A 22507-nucleotide genomic window follows, 5' to 3' on the forward strand; every position below is an offset into this window, starting at 1 on the left:
CATTCTGTCCCTGTCTCCCATGCATTTTCTATGTACTAAATAGGTATTAAAAGTTGCACAAAAGAGAAAAAAAAGCAATCTAAAATATGATCTCCGCTTTTTATTAATTAGTTGAAAAAATTTATAGTCCATGTTGGAAGATAAATCTAGCACAAGAACTCTAAATACTAAAACAGAGCATTCAAAATGTCATAAGCAATAAGCCAATGGCAACTCTTTTTGGGGCAGGTTTTATCCATGGGTTGTCTCAATCAGTCATGTCGGGGGAACTTGTATTGCGTTTATCCAAGAACATTTTGACAAGAGCACATCTCAGACTACTGATTGCCTCTTTCAGTCAGGCTGCTTCTTCAGATCAGCATGGAGGTCTTCATTTTACATGTGAACTTGCTCAGAACTCAATAAAATATAGCAGTTTGTCTAAAACTGAATCTAAATGAACAAATAAGCAGAATCCAGAAGTGCTGATCTACATTCTGCTGTTTAGAAACCATTTTCCCAGAACCTAAGGCTTCTGTATTTACCACTTAAATTAATTTCTGTAGGTGAGTTTTTCTAGTCTTTGTAGTCTACATATCAGCAAATCTGCAGAGATGAACTGATATGAGTAAATTACTTCCAGTATGTGCTTTTAGAGCTTGCTCAATCTTTTCAGTGTTTGTTTTTCTCTGTATTCTTTTCCTTGATAAAATATTCAAGATGTGTTTTCTAGTTTTCTCACTGCTAACTCAGCTTTGTGTTGAGGGTGGTAGGTACTTCAAAGACATTGTGTCCTTGTGCTTGCAGTCATTGAGACTTTGTGCAATTGCTCTTAACAGTTTAGTCCAGAACTTACTAAAGCATTTAATGTTGTGCTTTCTAATCTCTTCATCTGCTTTATCCTGAGTCTAACACAGATAACGATTTCTCTATGAAAACTGACACTACACTTTAGGGCCAACTGTACTTTGATAACATCTCCTGTAGCTGCCAAAAAATTATATTTTTGACATCAGCATCATCTGTTCTTCCCTGAGTCCTTGAATACGTATGTGCTGGATTTACAGTCTCTGAAAGTCCTGGAATCTTAAAGAGTAATATATTGCCAAGTCTTCTTATAGCAAGGTAGTTTTTGTTAGGATTTTTTGTGGGGGTTTTTTTTTGGTTTTTTTTTTTTCATTTTTAGCAACAAACAAAGTATGAAGTTGTATATACAGCTAGAATATCTCTTGAATAGAGCAGTTCCAATGGTGCTGTGTCAGGCTTCAGGGTGTTTGAGGTGAAAACAAATTATAAGGGATTCTTTCTGAAGCGTCCAATGTTCTTTCAAATGTTGCTGAAAATGCACTACTGGCTAATTAATGGGTTTGTGGGTTTTTTCTCCCCATGTATAGGAAACAACAGCTTAGAAATCAGATGTTTCTGGAGGCATACATATTGTTAGCAAATACTGATTAGTTTTGGTTTCGTTTGGGTTTTGGGTCATATCCTCACTTCCTGGGGCACTGTGGGCATCACCTGTGTTAATTTTCTATAAATTTCACTGCTGTAGCTGGATATGTGCACTCATGGAGATGAGGACAAAAGGATGAGCCCTGATTAAAAGTGAGAAAATCAAGTAATAAAATAGAGTCAGGAAAAGGCTAGACTGCTGGTTCTGCTGCAAGTAGAACGAGATCTTTCTTCTTCCCAGTTTGTTACCACTTTCTGTTTCTGGCACAAACCTCCACAAACCACCAAAAACCTCCAAGTATTTCTGCTTGGACAAACATTACAAGTAGAAATAGAGAAGCAGGCAGTGCTTGCATCCAGCTCTTTGAGGAGAGGGTCTGGTGATTGCATTGGTGCTGCATGTGTCAGATCACTAAAATAAGACTGGCATCTGTGTTCCATGTCACTCACAGAAATGGAAGCCATTATCAGTTTATCAATGAGGCAAAAACAGCACAATCCATTATGATCTCAGCTTTGAGTGAATTGGTTGTTTATTTGATAAATTTGATATTTTGAATACATGGTACTTGATCTTGTAATTCTAGCATTTTTGTGATAAACCTAGTGATCAGCAGTGCTTTTTACTTTAAGTGTCTGAAAGGACAAAGACAGAAATCACGTAGCCTATCTCTGGGAGCACAGCCTCACTGATTTGTAATTAATTGCAGTTCTTTGATTGCTAGCACTAAACTTCATATGAAAAGTCTTTTAATTCTTCTGTGTTGAAAATACCATTTTTGATTTCCTTCTTACCACCGTGCTTCCCTACAAGTGTAAGGTTTGGGGGGTTTTCATGGTTCTTGACAATATAATTTTAAATAACTCCCAATATTGTTAATTATTATTATTTGTATTATTTTAGTGCCAGTAGAAGACAACATTCTGAGCTGAGGTCTGTATGCATGTTTGGAGGCAAGTTTCTGACCCTAGGAGTTTACAGTCCATGCAGAATAGACAGAAGAAAGGACAGGGCATAGAGCTAATGAGTTTTTTCCCAGCCATATAGCAGGCAAAGGCAGAGCTGCAAAAGGGCATGGATTTCTTAGCCTAGGACTCCTGACTTCTGCATTATGTTTACGAGGATCATGCTAAGGAGATTAATTATTGTTGCTACTGTTATCTCTTCTCAGACTTTTAAAAATAAGATACTACGGAATTTACAGTAGGATTGTCTCCTCTAAAACTCACGGAATTTAGAAGAGTATGAGAGTTCCTTCTGTTAGATTTTTGTTCATTATATAAAGATACAGCTTACTTAGTTGGAATATCATTAAATAACATGGAACCCCCATTCATGAGAATAGACTCAGCTTCCCATAGAGAAATTTAGACATACTCAGTCACAAACAGACCTCAAAGATCTTTGAAAATGGCAACAGTAAAAGCTGAGTGCTGTGTTTGCTAGATCTCAAGGTCTTCATGCCTATTTGGGGAAGTACAGTAAGAAAGGGGAGGCTAAGCTATATGTCAGAAGATGTTAAAGAGAATGTCACTGAAAGGTGTGAAGTTTTCTATTTTTTTGCATGCCTGTAGTACACAAGATGGAACAAGCTATTGGTTTGTCTGAATGAATATATGAAAATGATTTATGAATTTATGGTAAGGCATATGTGCTTTTAACACATTTTTATTAACACTTCTAAAAACAGCAATAAAATCTGTGTAGAAAGCTAAAGAACTTGGTTTAGATTGTTCTGCAGGATGACAAATCTGATTTGTGAAGGTTTGTGGGAGGCAGGACTGTTTGTCAGAAATGTGGGGGTTTCTTGTATTTTTTTCCCACTGCCCCATCCTCATTATTTTTCATCTCAGAGCTAAGTATTTGCTTTTCTATCTGGCTCTGAATATTGATCATGACTGCTAAGCTGTTAAAAACAAGCTATTAAAACAAACTATTTCTACCTCTCATTTACACTAAAGCCTTGGATTGAAGGTCATTTTACACAATTGGCAAGAGTTGCCAAAGAACTGTAATAGAAATAGTAATGAGGCTTTGACTGTTGGGGTTTTTGATTTTGGTTTGTCTTTTTACAATGATGTTTCATGTAAAATCTGATGGTTGGAATATCTGTTATACCTACATTTTCATCTATACCAAAAAGTGTTCTTATACATAAACTTATGGAGCAAACGATAGCCTACCTCCTGCCCCATCCCTGGCACTGTTCAAGGCCAGGCTGGATGGGGCTCTGTACAGTCTGGTGTAGTGGAAAGTATCCATGCCCATGGCAGTGGGATTGGAACTATATGATCTCTAAGGTCCATTCCAGCCCAAACCATTCTATCATTCTATGAATAACTGTCTTGTTTCATATTAATGTTGCAATTACCCCCATTCTCTATTTCTAGAGCCAAGGTTGTGAAGAAGCTACTGAAGAATGCAGCACACGAATTAATGAACAGGCCAGTTATGCTGTAAATAAACTTCGCCAGCTAAATGACAAACTTGAGTATAAGAAACAGGCTCTAAATTCTATTTGTAATTCACCAAAACCAGACAAAAAGGTACATACTTTTAGTGTCTTCAGTTCTTACATTTGATTTTTTTGCTTTTTTTTGGATATATGTATGTTTGTGTAATATCCAGCTGTTATATTTTGGATGGGTCAGATGGCTGTTTCAGTCAACTTGTTAAATAGAAGGTGAAATAAGAACTTATTTTTAATTGGGTTTTTCCCCATCTTTTAAAGCTATTGTAACTAAAATTGCAAATGTGATTTACATTGCTTTGTTGTCCATGGAGTAACGACCACTCTTGCATGGTCTCGCTGCTGTGTCGATGGCAAAGGGTGTTTCCTCCTTGCCTCTGTGCCCCGCCGTGTCCGTGTGACTCCTCCCGCATGCCGTGCCCTGTCCCGGCGCTCCTGCCGCGCTGCCCGGAGCGGTGTGCTGCTCACCTCCTGTGCCCTCTGCTGGCTCGGGGGGCACGGCACAGCTCCCTCTGCACGGCAGCTCCCACGGACTGCCTCTCATTAAGGGATTATGAACCCAAACCTTTAGGAGTGACTGATTCCTTTATTAGGAGCTAGGAGAATGCTCACTGTCATCAAAGGAAAAATTCTGAGGGATATGGGATATCTCTGGACTAGGGTTAAAACCAACCAGCCAAGAAAACCTCCTTTCCTCTTTGCAAAGTAAAGCAGGTAAGCAATCTGGGAGCACACTCCAGGAGAAGCAGTGATTTCCATATGGCTTGGGCCAACTCATTTGTGTTTCTATCGAGGGTGACATTCCAGGTCTGTTGTTCAGGTGCAGTTGGGCCAGTCTTGTCGGGTGTAACGAGATTTGGTTGCAGATGGTAGATGGTGGGTAAGATGAACAAGCAGCCAAGGTGTTTTCTTAAGATCTTGCTGCTAGGGATGACAAAAATGTACCTGGGTATTAGTCAATGCTCAGGACCTGGCTTCTTTATACTTTTGCTCCTTCACTCAGGGTGAGTGCTAAGATGCTGGTCTGAATAGAAGTTGACACCCCATTTATTCTCTGCTGCCCCAGCTCTGGGATGGCTATGTCTAGGAGAAAGATGTGAACACTACAGTCTGAGGCCACCCTGGCTAGCTTCATTCTCTCTGACCCTTCCACATCTCCCTTTGGCCAGATGGTACTGCAGAGAACTGAAAATGTTTGCAGCTGTTCTGGGGTGTTCCCCTTGCAACCCAAGCCCTTCTGTGATTCTATATAACTAAACCTTTATATATTGTTCCCTTCACGTGGATGTTCTGTGTTCCCTTTGCATTCTTGAATCCATAATAGCTATATTGTTTCTATACTTAAGCTCTTAGGGAGGCAGGGATTGTAGCCCTACTAAAGTAGAGTGTTTTTCCCTGTATGTTTTTGTTTCTAAAATATTTTTTGGTCTTGGAAAAGATATACATCTTTGAAACAGAATAGTAAAATGGATCCAATATTATTGTAAAGCCTCAGTATTTGGTTTGTCAATGTAATAGCTGTTTACTTATGATGAAATCTTACCAGTTCTTCTGTATTTATTGAATGTTCCTGCATGCTGCTGGAAACAATGTAAGGTTATTGTAGAGAAGTTGCTACATTAGTAGCAAATAAAGTAAAATACAGAATTATTCTGAAGGTTAGGTATCAGCTAGAAAATTTTTATATAGCTGTAGTGTAGATAATATTTTACATCTGACATGAGACCAAAATTCTGAACAAGATAGAATGCCTGTAGCTCTGCACCACTTGTGGTGCAAATGATAGAACTGATAAATTTGACTATATGATGTATCATATTTAAAAATAAAGAAGTGTCAGCTGCTTTTGCCATGTTTCTAATGTTACATCCTATGTATACTTCCATGTTTTCTTGCCAAACTGTCTTCTGGCAGGATGTTTGGCTACTTTTTTTTTTTTTTTGCATGTGTGAGGAGATGCGCTTCTTTATGAGATTATGATGGTGAATTATGTCTTGATGAGAACATTTTTTAAAATTTGTGCTTTCTACAATAATTTTCAAAACTAAAATGAAATAAGTAGTAATTTTCTGAGTGATTTTCTAAAACAGCTAAATTCCTAGAAATGAAATCTATTGCCAGGTTCATCAGTCACATGATATTTACCTGAAAATGATAAAGATATCTTCAGTAAGGCATATTTCATTAATGGCAGTTCCAAGTTCTTATAAAATATATCTGTGTGTAATATATAATCCTATCTCAAGTGTCTTTTATGCTGATAGTGTGATAGTAGTGTGTACTTCTAACTTGTATTTTATTGTAGTGTGAGGGTTGACCTTCAGGATTGCTGTGTGCTCCAGAAATTTATAAGAGGCATCATCAATTCCCTCACTTGTGATTTCTTTTTTCCACGTGAATTGTTCTTCCCCTGCTTTTGTACCTTTTCTTCTTTCTGAACAGTGTCCCTTAAAGACACAACTAAGTGTGTCGCACAAGCTTTCTCTTACCAATTGTAATGAATAAACTTTTCTCTGCAGATTGTTTCTAAGCTGAAGGATGAAATTACTCTGATGGAGAGAGAGCACAGTGACCTTCAGCTGCACATTGCAAGAACAGACTGGTGGTGTGAGAATCTTGGCATGTGGAAAGCCTTCATTGTCTCAGGCGAGGTATGAGATTTTTTTTATGCCTTTTTATCTTCTGGGTCTATTCAAACTTGCATGAAAAGCAGAAGAAAAATGTGTAGATACTTTCTTAGACCTGTTTGTACTTAATATTCACTTGTGAGTGAAGGAACCCTAACTTCTTCTGAGCTCCTCTTCTGTTTCCCTAGTGGCTACTATGATGCATACATAGAGTTTCTACTCCTCAGACACTGTTGTAATGAAGTTATAAAAATTACCTGCATGTACATAAACAAGTTTTGGCACTGGGTAAAGTAATTTTCTATCTTAGGGGCACTGTTTTTCATGAGAACTGTCTCTTCCTATATTACCATGCTATTGCACTTGGGTGCAGTTGTATCTCTGCTATGTCTCAAAGACGCAGTGTTTATACCTTTTGTGTTTTGTATTGTTGTATTTAGTCGTGGTACAGTTTTAAGGGACTTGAATGCCCAGAAAGGAAATGCCTTATGAAGTTGTTACTTTTTCTTTTTCGTTTTAGGTCTTGTTCTGCTGTTCCATTTGGGCATAGGCAGACATTTGTAGAATGAATGTAAAAAAATTGTAATGAAAGCAAGAAGTATTACCATCTCCTGGCTCTCTATTAACAACTACCATGAAAGGAACTCAGTGAATGCTTGTTATGTAGTAAGTGTAGGCTGACATATATAAGCAATCTTCTGATAGTATCACTACAGAAAACTAAAGATTAATTTGGTCTCTACTGCCATTAAGAAAATGTTCCTGAAACGAATATAAGTAGTTTTCTTGAGGCAACTCTTTGTTGGAGGAAAAAAGTATGTGCTGTGGAGTTTATTTGATTGTCTCTTAAGCTCTTGCAAACCAGTGATAGGTCTGTCAACAGTTAAGGTCATTGTTTGTAAAAGAAAAAATAAATCAAACAGGTCAAAAAATGTGTCATTTTTAAAACTAAATTCTCCATGTACAAACATCTGGGTTTGGTTTTGTTTTAATTGTGTTTGCAGGTGACACTGTTGAGAACTGAGAAGTTCTTAAGCTGTCTTCTGAGAGTTATTTGTAGCTTTTGAAGCCTGGTTTTAAAATCTGATAAATGCTGTGTGCAGAAAAATTGCATAATTGACAGCTTTCTTTATATGTAACCGTATGCAATTGCCCAGCATCTCCTTCACTGCCAGAGGAGAAGGTGGTTTGGCTAAATTAGAGGGAGGTTGGAAGAGGCTCCTAATTACTTCCTGCCTTAGCTATAACTTTTAAGTTGTACTGGATTATGTAACTAAATGTAGACTTTCATTAATTGTGCTGTTTGCAGCTCCGTACTTCAAAGGGTAGGCTGGAGAAAAACATGGATGTTGTAGTTATCTATGTTAATTAATTGCTTGGGAATATTCTAGCTGCAGTTGATGATTTCAGGGGGCATGAGTAGGTGACTTTGTCTTTCTATCTGCAAAATACATTGTTAATAATCCCAGAATATACCTCTGTGATTTTAGAGAGAGAAAACATTTGCAGAAAAGCTTAATAAAAGTAAATTTTGCTATAGATCTTGAGCTGAAAGTGTAATAGACAGTCATTGACCTTTTAGACTGATCTACTAAATCAGTTAACAGAGAGTGCATAAAAACATTAGTTACTGAAGCCTTGAAAAAGCATGCCCAAACTCTTGTTTGTAATCTCTTAGCTTGAATCCTTCAGTCTTTATAATTTTGAGTCATAAATTTACTAGCACTACGTGTGTGAAATATATATCAAAAAAACAACTATAAATGGTATAATCTACAGGTGTCTTTTGATAGCTGATATTTCTGGTAAAATTTACTTTGGAGACTCAGTGTTTTGGCTGTCTGGTAGAGGTTGAAAAATACAGTAGGAACATGCAGAATAAGGGAGCCTATGATAACAACTTGTGTAATACTGTGAGTCTCTTCCCCATTACAGGTGTAAAGCTTATAGCTAAATAACCTAACTTGCTCTTCTTGCTTTTATGATTTTGGCCTTGTATCAACTAAAATTGTAGCAGACATTCTGTCTCCCTTGTCCAAAGAAAGACTGTTTCAGAGAATAACATATTTTTTAAAAATCTATTGCTTTCATATGAAATTGAGTTCGTAGATCTGAATAAGGTGAAAAGAAAGTGCATGTGTTTTTTTTTTACCACACTACACACCTGGGTGGCAAGAGGTGGCTGAAAAGCTGCCCAGTGGACAAAGACTTGGGGGTGCTGGTTGACAGCCTTTGAACATGAGGCATTGTGTGCCCAGGTGGGCAGGGAGGCCAATGGCATCCTGGTCTGCATCAGAAATATTGTGGCCAGCAGGAACAGGGGAGTGATTTCCCCCCTGTACTCAGCACTGTACAGGCAGCACCTGAAATCAGGGCTAGAAGAGGGTTAGGAAGGTTGTGAAAATGCTGGATGATTTTTTGGATAGTGGTATTAGAAGGGCACTGAAATCTGTGTGTGGCATTCAAGGTTTGGTGTTCAGCAGGAGCTCTGGGCTTCAGCTCTGGCCCTTGGAGCACCTTTTGGCTGGAAGCAGTAGGCATGCTGGTGGCTTGTCAGATGTGCAGTTCATCTTGAGTGGGCTGCAGGTCTGTCAAGGGTAAATGCAACCCTTTAATACATTAGGAGGGGAGCTTCCATTCAAGATGAGGAAGTGTTACAGCTGCTTTGCAGGTGCTGGGCTGTGTCCCTTAGAAGTGTGGATTTGAATGAGGAACTTCTCCCATGAGAAGTGATTGTGAAATCACTTTTGTTTGCTTAACTTAGCAAAAGGGAGAATCAGAGGAATAGGGCTCTCTAGTTGGCATTCATTCATGATAGCAGTTGTATGAGATGCTGCCTATTAACAGCAGAGGACTAGTTTAGAAGACCTCCCAACATTCCATTTTTCCTTTCTTCTGTTGACTCATTAATTTAGAAAACCAAATTCACAAGTACTTAAGTTGATAAAAATTTTTGCATTCTTAAGAAGATCCTGAACACTTTCGGTATTTATATGAGAATATCTGAAGGTACTTGAAGAAAGTTGTAATGTGACTACATCTAATAATTTGAATTTAGATGATTTTGCACGTAGACCCTAACTTGAAGCAGAAGTACTTAGTCCTCCCATTTTGAAAATGTCCTTTCAGAGGGATGACTTTCTCCTGACAATTACAGTTCAGATGACCCTACATATGCAAATTCCTGCCCTGGGAACAAATTCAGAATGGCGAATCATAGGCATGACTCAAATCAGCAATTTCAGCACTGATCTGACAGCCAGGAGGTGTTTGTGAGTCACCTACAAACAGATCCAACCTAGCTCAGGGTAGACAGCGTAGAGACTGCCCCAGATGCTCCCAGTTCTTCTGCACTATGTCTCTCTGACCTGCATCTTGGAGGCTGTTCAAGCATTTATTTCTGCAGCACTCTGGCAGGAGATAGGCACTTCTCCAAATAGCTGCACTGAGAACCAGGCACATTTTCAGGCATTCAAGCTGGTGCTTTGTATTCAGTCTGGGTGCTGCTGCAGCTTTTTGACAGAGATACGTGAAATCTGGGCCTCAGACTTGGCTTCCCAGTGGTCCATGTGCAGCTTTGTGAGGAATGCATCACAGGGAATATTCACTATGTAAGCTCTGAATAGCTTAAAAATAGGAAGGTACATTTCAGCCACATGGCCTTTACAGTGGTGGTGTAGTTGCTTGTGAAATTGTTCATCAATAGCATTGCGTTATCCGACCTCTACAGGCTTCTCAGAAACTGTCACAATTATATGATTTTTAAAATGTATTCTTATCCTAATTAGATTATTTAAATATTCTTTTAAAAAAGCTTTAAAATTATAACTTTGCTCAAAAAGATTGGGAGTGGTATTCTATAATTACCTTTTTGTTATTTGCATGTGTATAAAGACAAACATTCTAGAGTGAAGTATTTTATGCATTTCCCTTATTTGCATTTCATAATCAATTTAGATGTCTCCTCAAAATGAGTAAACAAAAATCTGTTGCCAATAGGACATAAGGATGAAATTCTTATGTCAATTCTTATATCAAATTAAGAAACAGTGTGGCCAGACTGCTGCCATTGTCTCAAAAAAAATTGTTTAACTTTGCTGTAGTTTTCCCATTTGCACAGTGTGGTTAATTGCTTCTCCTTCCTCTGGCTGGGGATTGTAGTTTGAATCATTACTATTTTTGTAAAGTTGTGGGTCCCTCAGAAATAGATACTGCACAGATACCACAAATGGTGCAAACAGAGCAGCTCAAGTGAGCAGAGAAATTGGTCTGAGAAGCACCAGCTGTCGCAAGGCCCAGCTGCAGAGCTGCTGTGCCTGGTGTGTGGGTGAGCCTCAGCAGGAGCACTGGGAAGAGGGGGTGGGAATAAAGGGGGAACACTCAGGTAAGTGCAGATAGGAGACAGAGTATTGATGAGCAATCAGAAAGCTATATGGTAGGTACTTTAAAAACCAAAACAATACAGCTGTTTGAAGAGGACATGCCAGGAAGATCTGATTACTGGTGAACAGTGTTATGAAACTGTATGTAAGGTGTAATAGTAGTTAGCTTAGCTGGAGGAATGATTCAGGACTGGCACAGCATTTTGGGTGAAGGTTAGTTCATTAAGGGCATTGTTCCATATGTACTTTTCAAATCTCGAGAGAAGCGTGGGACTGATGACTGAGTTTGCAAGCCAGTCATCTGGCAGCTCAAATGTTCCACTGTTTACTTGCAACGAAGATTACCTTATCTGTTTTTTTTTTTTTTTCCCCTCAAGGTTTTAGAAGAGAATGGAGAACAAGTGCCCTGTTACTCTGTCATGGTGAGTTTACAAGAAGTTGGTGGAGCTGAAACTAAGAACTGGACTGTTCCTAGGAAGCTCAGTGAGTTTCAGAACCTACACCGCAAACTCAGTGAGGTACGAATCCTGGCTGAGGGAAGGGAGAAGATACAAATTGCTAAAATTTGTCAGAATGATGACTGCCAGTTTTAATGCCAGCCTTTTGGCTTTTAGACTTTTGGAGCTAGATTTCTGCATATTTCTGGTCTCTGACAGATGCTTATAAAGTTTGTTTATAATTATATTTTCCCCTTAATGATGTTTTACTGGACTAACCCCATGTCAAAATGGTATATGCTCTGCACTGTGTCAAAATGGTATAAGCTCTGCACTGTCATGCAAGAGCCTGCTGTAAGAACTAGAATTTGTGTCTGGCTTCTAGGGAAGTATTAGAAATGACAGCTTTTGGGGAGAGAGAAGGTTGGGGTTTTTTTACAGTGCTTTAACCTTTCTGTCTGATAAGGGATAGATAATGGTGGTGTAAAGGGAAAGGGTTTAGATGTGTCAGCCCAGAGTGGGAAAGGGAAGGATCTTTCTTGAGAGGGGTGTGGAAGGGAGATGAGAGTACAAAGGAGTCTCTTCATTCTAAACCACCTGTATTTTTCTCTGCATGCATGTTAACTGACCTCCCCTTTCTCCTACACAGTGTTTTCCATCATTAAAGAAAGTTCAGTTGCCTTCTCTCAGCAAGCTGCCCTTCAAATCCATAGACCAGAAATTTATGGAGAAATCCAAGAACCAGCTTAATAACTTCCTGCAGGTAAGAAAACAAAGAAAAAACTAACAGATATCCAAACAGGAGAATTGCAAGAATGTTGTCTCTCTATTGCCTAAAGGGAGCGCCTAGAACAAATAGGTCAGATGTAAGGTTTGACATTATAAATGTTGTCCAAAATGCCTGAAGTTGAGATTGGTTTGACTGATAATAACCTTCCTCTAGTGGTAAGTTAATTTAAACTTCAATTAAGTAAGAAATCATAAATAATTAATCCTGTAATTGCCACTTTCAGCTCTTCACTCTTCACAACAAATTCCTTACAAATGAGAAATTTTTATAAAAAAATGAAGTTGTAAGGTTAAAAGCTTTATTCTTACTAGTTCCAGTACTTTAGAACTAGTTTCTTAAAGTATCTTTGTGAGATAGGGATTTTTTTTCTCACACTACCTCTGAGCCGTGACTTAATGAGGTTTATTGGATGCCTCAACACATCTTGTTCCTTAACAAGAAATATTTAATTGATGTGTTGCTTTGTTGTGATGTGTCATTATTTTTATTTCATAGAAATTACTCTCTGATGAAAGACTGTGCCAGAGTGAAGCACTTTACGCCTTCTTGAGCCCTTCCCCAGAGCACCTCAAAGTTATTGATGTGCAAGGAAAGAAGTCATCTTTTTCACTCTCCTCATTTCTAGAACGACTTCCTGGTGATTTGTTTTCTCATCAGGAGGTAAGTGATAGAAAAGTAATCTCCCCAAATTTAATTACTTGTCCAAAGTAGGCAGGGAGAGTCATTAGTGTTTGAATGTCAGGCAATATTTCCAAAGGTCATTTGTAATTTACTGCAAGTGAACAAAGAGTCAGAAGTAAGAGCTGCCTATGAATTTAAAAGGTATTTATTAATAAAATAGTTTTCCTGCCTTTTGTTAAATGCATATAGGCAATTGGGTAAGCTATCACAAATAATGAAATTGCAGTTCATGTGGGATTGTTTATTTTTTATAGCAGAATTTTCCACTTTTTGAGTCCTGGACATGCATATTCCAGAGGGGTTTTGGCAGGTAAAAATAATTCCTACTTGGGAATATTCTCTTGGCAGGAACAGCTCTGTACCCTTAATTTCAGGACAACTTCTGAAGCAGAGCTAGTTTTGACAAAAAACTGTTGACAAATAGTACAGGCTTACCGAGGGAATTTGCAAATGCAGGCAGGAGCCTATGTGGGCAAACCACTTGGAGAATTTGTTATTAAGCCATAAAACCCCATTGTCTATCAAAATGCAATGAATAATAGATTAGTGACTAAAATAGCTCATTGACTAAATTGACCATAATTCCATGGCACTCTGTTCTGTGTTCATGCTCAGATAAAGCAACATTCAAGGAATTGTTTCTATTCTGCCTTTTAGTTACATGTTATACAAAATTTATATGAAATAGTTAATTTCTTACATGCTGTTGTTGTCTGGAGTGGATAGGTCTTCTGCAAGACAACTGGAGTTTGGGGAACATGTACAGTTCTGGCCTTTTAATAGGGAGAAAGGTGGTCTTGCATCTCATAAATAAGAAAATCCTAAATATATCTTTCAAAATTACACTGTGTTTACATCTAGATGCTGAATGCATGTACCTCATTTCAGAGTAATAAATATAAAGAAAGTTTGAGAAACTAGTTTTACTCTTTGATAGAAGTACTGGAGTTCTAAAATCCAAAGTGCTTTCACTGAAATGACTGTTACATAGACGTGGCATGAAAGCATTGAAGTGTGAAGATACTTGTATTTTGCTATTTAATTGTAAAACATCCTCAAGACAAAGCCAGACTGCATAAATGTTGTATTATGTGAGTGTGTAGGAGGAAATAGTTAGGAAATACAGGAGAAGGAAAGAGAATTTGTAATGAGAGTGTGTGAGAAGAGAGAGAACAAATAAACAAAGCAGAAATTATGCAACCGATACTGAAAAATGAAAGGAAGTAGAGCAAAAAATGCCCACAGAATGTGGCAACAGAGGAGTTGGAACATAACTTCTTACTGAGTTTAAATTTAATACTGTTTATTGCTTGTGGGACTAGGAGCTTAATTTTGGCTAGAGTGTATTATGCCAGGCTCTGTGCAAATGCAGACAAAGACCATCCTGCTTCGCATTTCTCTTCCCTCTCTTCTCCCTTCTTTCTCTAAGCTTAAACACAAGAGAAGACAACAGAATACAGATGGTGGGAACTGTCAGACCCTCTGAATATGTCAAACATTTGTCCTAATATGAAAATAATAAAATTATATGGAGGGGGAGAGATTTGGAGGCAGTCTGGGATGAGCTCTGCAGTTTCTTGCATTCCCATGACTTTCAGTAAGATCTTTGGATCAGCTCAGTCTTGCCCAGTTGATAGCATCTTGGATACTTTCCTAAAGGAGTTAAACTAGGGTTAAACCATTTGATACAAGGTCATAAATGAAGTTAGCTGTGTTAAACCACACTTAAAACTGTTATAATTTTGTTCTTTTTGTCACTGAGAATTCCTGTATTTTGGACTTTGTAGTAGAGAATGCTCTCATTCAGCTCTCTCTTTGCCTTTACATCTCATCTCACATTTTTCAAATATATGTTAGAGCAATACTATTACCTCTTGAGTGTTTTCAGGATTAGGTACTGCAGCAATTTCTCTATATATACAACTCCTTAGATAGGGCTAGCTTTAGAATGTATTTCTTATCTCTCTAGACCAGAACCAAATCAGAAGAAAAATGCAGTTGATATCATCTAGAAGAAGGGATTTTAGGTTTATAAACTTACTGGACAGAAAATACACTGTGGAATAAGAATTTACACTTCTTGTTGCACTTTCTAAATGATAGGAGATTCACTGAATAGGAGAAAAATAAACCAATATAAGATGACGGAACGTTGAGGACAAAAGGAAGGACTGATATGTCTGAAAACCAGGCTGAAGAAAATTTGCGCAGCATTCTGACCATTCCTCATCCAGAGACTGGGGCATTGCACCAGCCTCAGTGGAGGTCAGGCCTGCCCATCCTTAGCTTTGCTCTGAGCATAGGCCTACAGGGGAAGATCCAGGAAAGCAAAGGGATGTGTTGGCTGCCATGAGTAATGATAGGTGTGGTAGTCCTGATCCTGAAGCAATCTTCATGACACTGAACCTACTGCCTGTCCTTCACTCTTGAATAGATGGTACTTCCAGAACTGAGGTGATTCAACCCAGTCATCTTCTGTGAGTCTGTTCGAAATAACTCTTCTCTGGTGCTCTGAGCTTGGGTATCCTCAGGCTCAGGACACTAAGTATCACAATACTGTATTTCTGCCTAGGGCTGGTTCTCATTAATGGTGCTTGTCTCTGCAGTGGCTGGTTCCCTTTCCACTGCTGGGTTTGGTTCCCAGCTCACTGTAAGGACACCTGCCTGATCCCACTGAGTGGCTTCAGCTGTGAAGGCACTGTCTGTTCTCCTGGGGAGCCAGCTACCTGCTCCTCCCTGTGCAAAAAGCAGATTTTCCCTTTTTCTTCCCAGCTGCTTGCATTGCAAACAGCTCCAGCTGGCTGTCTCCCCATCCTGGATGTTTTTTGTGGATGTTGTGTCAGAGGAGGCTTTGCATTCACAAACACCTCTGACTGCCATCTCCTGCTTACAGCTCTCACCTGTTTCCTAGCAGTATATGACTCCCATATCACCTGCTTTCTTTTATCCAGCTGGTGTTGGTGGGGCAATATGGGCAGTAGCTCCTGAGAATCTGGGCAGCATTGAGGTACTTACTGGGGCAAGGCTGCATCCAGAATATGTAGCAGTGATGATGATTCCAGCAGTGCAGGGTGTCCTCATCACTCTGGTCCAATGGGAAGTGCAATCCCTTTTCAAGCTCCCTAGTGAGGTTCCTGCTTGACAGATTCTGCCAGCAGCAGCTGCTGGCTCTAACACTGTTTTTTGAGAGGACTGGCTGTACTCCTTCCCCAGAGCATGGCATTAACTAAATACATTCTGGAAGAAGGATGGGGAACTGCAGTGCATACTCATGTTGTCCTTCTCTTCCTAGGAAGAAACAGAAGAGGACAGTGACCTGTCAGACTACGGAGAGGAGGTGGATGGGAAGAAGGACTCTCTTGCTGAACCGTGTTTCATGCTGATTGGAGAGATTTTTGAACTGCGAGGAAGTAAGCTGTAAACCTGCTCAATTGCTCATGGAATCTCTTGGCTCTGTGGGGCACTTCATAATCCAGATTTTTTTGCTGTTTCAATAAGTAGGAACATTCCTTAAACCTGTATGGCTAGTTTGTTTGGAACCCAGCTATTCTTCAGTAGTTCATAACTTTGGAGATTTCATTCAAAAGTGAAATTACAATATAAAAAGGCAATAAAAATGTAACTCGTAGGGGAGAGCATTTGCATTTAATATTTTTAAAATTTTCATGAAAAGAATTGGAAAAAATTATAAAAGGACAGTAGTATGCTTTTTAAAATAGGCTCCTTGTTAGATTGTAGGAATTCCGAGGAATGAATATGGCTTTATTATAGAATGCATCTCTAACAAAGAAATATAATTTAAATATCCATATAAAGTGAAATAAATATGCATTTTAGTTCTGCAATTTGTATGATGATAGTGAGGCTAGAATTGTGGTATCCTTTTAAATACTGAATTTTTTTCCCCTTTACATAACTGCATGATGGTAATAAAGAAAACTATTTTTGTTTCTTTTTGAATGTGCAGCCACACATGATGGTCTATAAAATTATTTGCAGGGTAACTATTACAAAATGTGGCACCTTCCAAAAATGGCAGATGTATCTTCCAAATATAGACTTTATTGCGATGGTAAACAGCATGAAAGAAAGATTAACCCGTAATTACTAGGAAGCACTCACATTTGTTTCCTTTATTTGTAATGGAAGGCTGACTGCTTGGTTTGACTGAAAATGTTTTCAGAATTTTAATGGTGCTGCTGTGTGTACTTTATGCTAATAGGTATGAAAAGGTTGGGAAGTTTGAGGACTTTTTTTTATAGCAGAAGAAAGGTTTTGAGTAGTTGTATGGCTCCATAAACTTGAAATATTCTTACATATAAAAATTTATAGTATAACCTAGAATGCATGTTATACACGCTTATGTAATCTGCAAGATTTAAAAACCATACAGCAAACAGTACAAGGAAAATAATCCAGTAAAATGAAACCTTTGTCTAATTAACAGAATCTTAGAAAGGGTTATAATGATGTGTTTACTGTAGGGGTGGGTTGTTAGGTTTTGGTTTGGTGGGAGGTAGGGGGAAGGTGTTGGATGTGACCACGGGTTCCATAATATTATTAACTTCTTGGTCATTTTTTTTGTCATTTTTCATTGTTCTAGTGTTCAAGTGGGTCAGAAAAACATTAATTGCACTAGTACAAGTCACTTTTGGAAGAACTATCAACAAGTAAGTAGCTGTTGCTTTAAATAAACCATCATCATTGTTCTGTGAAAAAAAGTCTGAGAGCAGAACTGTTAAAAAATAATCTGGACATCCCACTGGATATGATAATCTGCATTTGTTTTCCACAGCTCAATTACAAATATGTTTATTAGAGAAAACACAGATCCGTGGAATACCTTTATGTTGCCAAGTGAGGCCTGCACGAGGCTATGAAGTCAGCATGCCTTTATGTGAAAAGCCGTATCACTGGTCAGAAAAAATTTTAGAAGTGTTCTACCTCCATAACAGGCTGTTCTTCGACCAGTCAGTGACTAAATTAGCACACACAAGCATGGATTTTAAAGCCTTTTATGTATGTTATGTAGCAGCAAATTGGACTGGTCTCAGTATCTGCTCACTGAGTTTTAAATTGATTGGTTCTTTTGTTCATACCCTGCTGATAACTGGAAGACACCTGAAGTAGGACAGAGAGGAAGACAGTGCGTGAGCATAGCTTGCATGCAAAGTTCCTATCTAGCTTTTTACATGTAGATTGACTTCATTGATTTTAAGGGACTTGGCTGTGTAGCCCAGTTCAGCAGTACTGACTGGAGCCTGCTCTCTATGTCAGACTCTTAGTGCTGAAGGCTACAGTGAGTGGTGCAGCCACAGGAGGAGGCTGCTCTCTCCATCTGTAATTTCTTCAGTAATGTGCTTTTGCTATCTGTGAAGGAACTTAGTGTGCTTCTATCGAAAATTTGTTTTTATCCTAGCAGGCACATCTCTACAGGCAACTAGTTTGGAGTTTGCTACAATTACTTACCTGATTTTCATGTCTTTTCTGTGTGGAGCCTTTGTAGAGTCCATCCTTGAAATGTAGTTTTGATGTATATTTCAATGTAGTAATTTTAATTTGTAATGTATGTTGGTGGATTTCCTTGAAAAGCAGCCTTCTCCAGGTCTCAGTCTGGTATCTGGAATGACCTAGAACCTAGAGCACCTAAAGCTGAATACGACCTACTGTGATGCCAGTGAAATCAACTCAGATATATTGGCATAATAAGATGAAAAAGAACATCTTATCCACTACTTTGAGGAGTAAAAAGAATGAATCTACATAAAACATGAAAGACTAGCTCTGATGGTTCCCCTGTACACTTCTTTACAGGCAAATCCGTGACACTGTACACTGGATGTTCAGTGAACCAATGCTTGTTTACTACATTGGTGTGTTTCGAGATGCTTTTTGGCCAAATGGAAAGTTAGCTCCACCACCGAGAGCCAAGAGTGATGAACAAAAGCAGGAGACAAAACAGAGAGCACAGCAAAAACTACTTGAAAACATTCCAGGTGAGAGTACTTTCATTCTGATCATCACAGATTTAAGAACTAGGAAGGCAACTGGCTAATCAAATTATTTTCCTGTAGAGAAATTATGGTTGTTTGCATAAATAAGGATAATTTTGGCCTTAGTCTTTGCCTCTCCTGCCTGTCTGGTAAAAGGCATGGATTCATATATTATCGGTGGATGCAAAATCAAAATTGCTGTATTTCTATGCATAATATTCATCAAGGAACTTCAGTCAAGATTCTCTATGTGATGGCTCTCTGTGAGCAAATATGTGGCTCTGCTACTTGGAACTACTTGCCAGATAGGGAGAGTGGCACCACCTCAATTACTTCTTCCTCTTGTATTTCAAAGTTGAAGAGAGAGGCATCTACCCATGCTGTCAGCATTGTGTGTTGTTGCAGATTTCTGTTAGAGGTCTCAGGGCACTGAACATTAGAATGACCTGCAGCCTGGGCAGAAGAAGATCCTAGAAGGAATAGGTTTTTCAGCTCTTTCCTTTGCCTACCCTTATCTCCCAAGCCCAGGCAGCTTCCTGTTCAGCCAGCACATTTCTGGGGCACCATTCTGAGATGCTCCATCCTGAGTGGGTGGGAGGACAGCCACTCACAGGACAGGAAGTCCAGTTACCTATTTCCAGCTCCTCAGAGATCATATAAACCCAAAGGCACCTAACTGAAAATAACCAGAATCATTACCTTTAGTACTTGGAAATGCACTTAAACATAGCTTAAATGTTTTTTCTCTGCTTCATCTGAAGAGAATGAGCTATTTTATGGCTTCACTGAGAGATCTCATCTCCTATACTCCCATGCATTAGTTAGTTTAATCAACTTTTACTGCAAAAAAGGAATAGGTATGCATGCAAAATATTTGTCATTTGATGTGTAAACAACCCTCCATCTACTCCCTGTGTTATATATTCACCTGCTTACCTAAATAGCCCTCCATATATGGTTTGTGGTTTTGTTTGATTTTTTTGTTTCTGATTTGCGAGCCATATGTCAGGACATAGCTGAAGGCGCCTTAGATTAATGATGGTGCACTGAGTCACTATTTATTCTCTAATTTAATGCAAAATGTAAATGATTGAGTTAGAATTCTCTCATTTGTGGGAAGTAGTCTCTATGAAGACTGAGAGACAATTCAAGTGCTAAATCTGTTTTAAATGTTGTAGAAATCCTGTCTTTGTGGCTGTATTTAAGTGAATGGCTTGATGGTGTGTGAGATGAGACTTGGTGAGGTGAACTGCTGAGAAGGCATTCAAGATATCATGTTAAAACGTTGTCATTGAGGGGCACACGCTCTTGTCTAACACGGGTAATTTGAGAATAAGAGTATCTTTTTAAGCTGTGACCTGAATTACAAGCTGTGTTTTTAGAAGGTTGGTGAGTAGGTACTGTGTATCTTGTAGCCGAGGGCCAATGAAGTGCAGTAACTTTGTTTCCCCTCCTGTATGGGTCTTTGCGGTTGTACTAGATGATGTCGAAGGTCTCTTCCAACCCTGATGACTGTGATATGGGGTAGTAGAATGATGATTCAGTGATTCTGGCTGGAGGGTTTGCCTTGCGTGAGCAAAACAGTATACACTGAAGTAATGTTTATTGCAGATACTCTGCAGAATCTTGTTGGACAACAAAATGCCCGTCATGGTGTAGTGAAAGTGTTCAATGCGTTGCAAGAGAGGAAGGCTAATAAGCATCTACTTTATGTAAGTAACCAGAAGAGAAGTGCTTTAACTTCATAATCCTGTTAGCTACTGAGCTCTACTCTCTCAGTATTAAAGCCCAGGGGTTGTGTTTATGAGAGATTTATTTATTAAGTCAGATGTTCTAGATTTGATTACTTGACTAAGTTTGAATAACAAAAGGCTGTTTAACAGCAGCGTTGCTTTTGTCTAATGAAATCCTCCACCACATCCAACACGCCTGACTTCATAAGGTACAAACTAGTTTCTTCATACAGCTTAGAAAAATAAACATACCTTGAAGAATCCTAGAGAAGGAGAGCTCCAGGACTGGCTTATAGCCCTCCAGAAGTTCCACTCCTGAATTGTTGGGACTAGTTAGAATACGCAGCTGGATCTCACAGTCAGTCAGTCCCTTCTGGCACATTCCAGACAGCAGCCTGTCACACAGTGCTGCCTCTGCAGCAGAGAGAAGGTGCATGCCCTGGTGCTTGCTTATGATGCTAGAGAGTCTTTGACAGAACAGCACTAGTTTATACAGGGTGGGAAATCCTGATCTGAAAGCAGTTGCCCTTAACACTTGCCTCCTTTCAACCTTAAGACATTTCCCATGTTCTCTGTAGGGCACATGCTAACTTTTGGATGAAAGAATGAAAGAAAAGTAGTTGCATGAATGATGAATATAATTGAACCTATGTGCTTCGGTTATCAGAAGTAACTATTCTGTTATAAACATAGCAGAAAGGAGGGCATTTGGTGGGCACTTGCAACATCTCAACTCTTTTCTGTTTTTCAGGTTTTGCTGGAACTGCTGCTAACTGAACTGTGTCCTGAGCTGAGAGCTCATTTAGAGCAGCTTAATGCCACTTAGGTTTGAATCTGCACAATTGGACCACTAGAGAAATGTCTATGTTCAAGAATAGACATGAAACTTATTTTCCTCTTTTCCATAGAGGGCTGAGGACTACGATTATTTTTAGCATTTTTCTTTCCTCTTGAGTTTTTTGTGAAGTAAACAGACTTGAAAAGATCTGATGCTGTCATAGGGTAGACAAAAAATGCTGTATAGCTGCCAATTTTTATTTAAATTGTTCTATTTGACTACTCTGTTTCAAATATAGATTGAAAACTAAATGTTCATATATGCTGAAAGAAACCAGAAGATATTTTAAACATTTATGGAAAGAAATTTTGCTTATAGTGGTAAACTAATGAATGTTGTACAGTTCTAATCTCCTCACTGAGGATCTGAGCATTCCTTTTTTTTCTTGTGTATTGAAAAAGCCTTGTCGTGCAATACTACATGTAAAGCTATTGTGAAAATTTTATCAGTTTTGGTTTTACCAAAGATTTCCTGTAGTTTGAAGCATTTGTAAGCAATAAATATCACAACCGGATTGCAGTACTTGATAATGAGGCTGCACTGACAACTGATCGATGAGTTTGACAGCACTAGTTTCATAAGAAATATCTACATTGCTTTGAAGTCTGTGTCAAAATTATGTATTGTAAGCTGGTATGTCTTAACAGAATGCCTGTGTTAAATGTTAGTTCAGAGATTACTGCTTATGAATTGCTTCTATGAATGATCAAGTAGACATTTAATTAAACCATTCTGATAACTTCCCTGATATTATTCAGGGCTGTTTTATTCAAATCCCCCAATTTCAAATAACCTTCAAATCTTTCCCTTATTTTATACAATGAAAGAAAATTGTCTTCAGTGGTTGGGTTTTTTTTTAAATTTATGTAAAAATATGTAAATATGGTGTTAATGCACATCTAAATAATTAAACATCATCAAAAATCCCTAGGTGACACTCATTACTGTCTTCTCAATTCAGAACAGTTGTGCTCTTAGGAAAACTACTTGTAATTATGACTGCCTGTATTGTAAGGTACATACAGTCTGTATATTGTATTTAAATTAACATTTAAACATCCAGCCTTCTGTTCCAACAGTTTCAGAAAAGTTTTCAGGTCGTGGCACAGTTATAAGAAGCAAGG

The 22507-nt window shown here is 38.5% G+C and overlaps 1 protein-coding gene across 1 annotated transcript in view; it reads left to right on the top strand.

The window, feature by feature from the left end:
* The window catches only part of SNX25 (sorting nexin 25), an 81684-nt gene extending 59375 nt beyond the window's left edge, over window positions 1-22309 (top strand). Inside the window, exons 10-19 of the mRNA XM_085058788.1 lie at window positions 3823-3978; window positions 6422-6553; window positions 11289-11429; window positions 11998-12111; window positions 12634-12798; window positions 16112-16229; window positions 17423-17489; window positions 18634-18815; window positions 20424-20524; window positions 21297-22309. Of these exons, the coding sequence (XP_084914914.1) occupies window positions 3823-3978; window positions 6422-6553; window positions 11289-11429; window positions 11998-12111; window positions 12634-12798; window positions 16112-16229; window positions 17423-17489; window positions 18634-18815; window positions 20424-20524; window positions 21297-21371 (1251 nt within the window). The 3' untranslated portion in view covers window positions 21372-22309. The remainder of the gene's footprint in view (window positions 1-3822; window positions 3979-6421; window positions 6554-11288; window positions 11430-11997; window positions 12112-12633; window positions 12799-16111; window positions 16230-17422; window positions 17490-18633; window positions 18816-20423; window positions 20525-21296) is intronic.
* The last annotated feature ends 198 nt before the right edge of the window (window positions 22310-22507 follow it).

This window comes from Lichenostomus cassidix, chromosome 4 (assembly GCF_008360975.1).
Source record: "Lichenostomus cassidix isolate B80296 chromosome 4, HeHo_3.0, whole genome shotgun sequence".
In the NCBI taxonomy this organism is placed as follows: Eukaryota; Metazoa; Chordata; class Aves; order Passeriformes; family Meliphagidae; genus Lichenostomus; species Lichenostomus cassidix.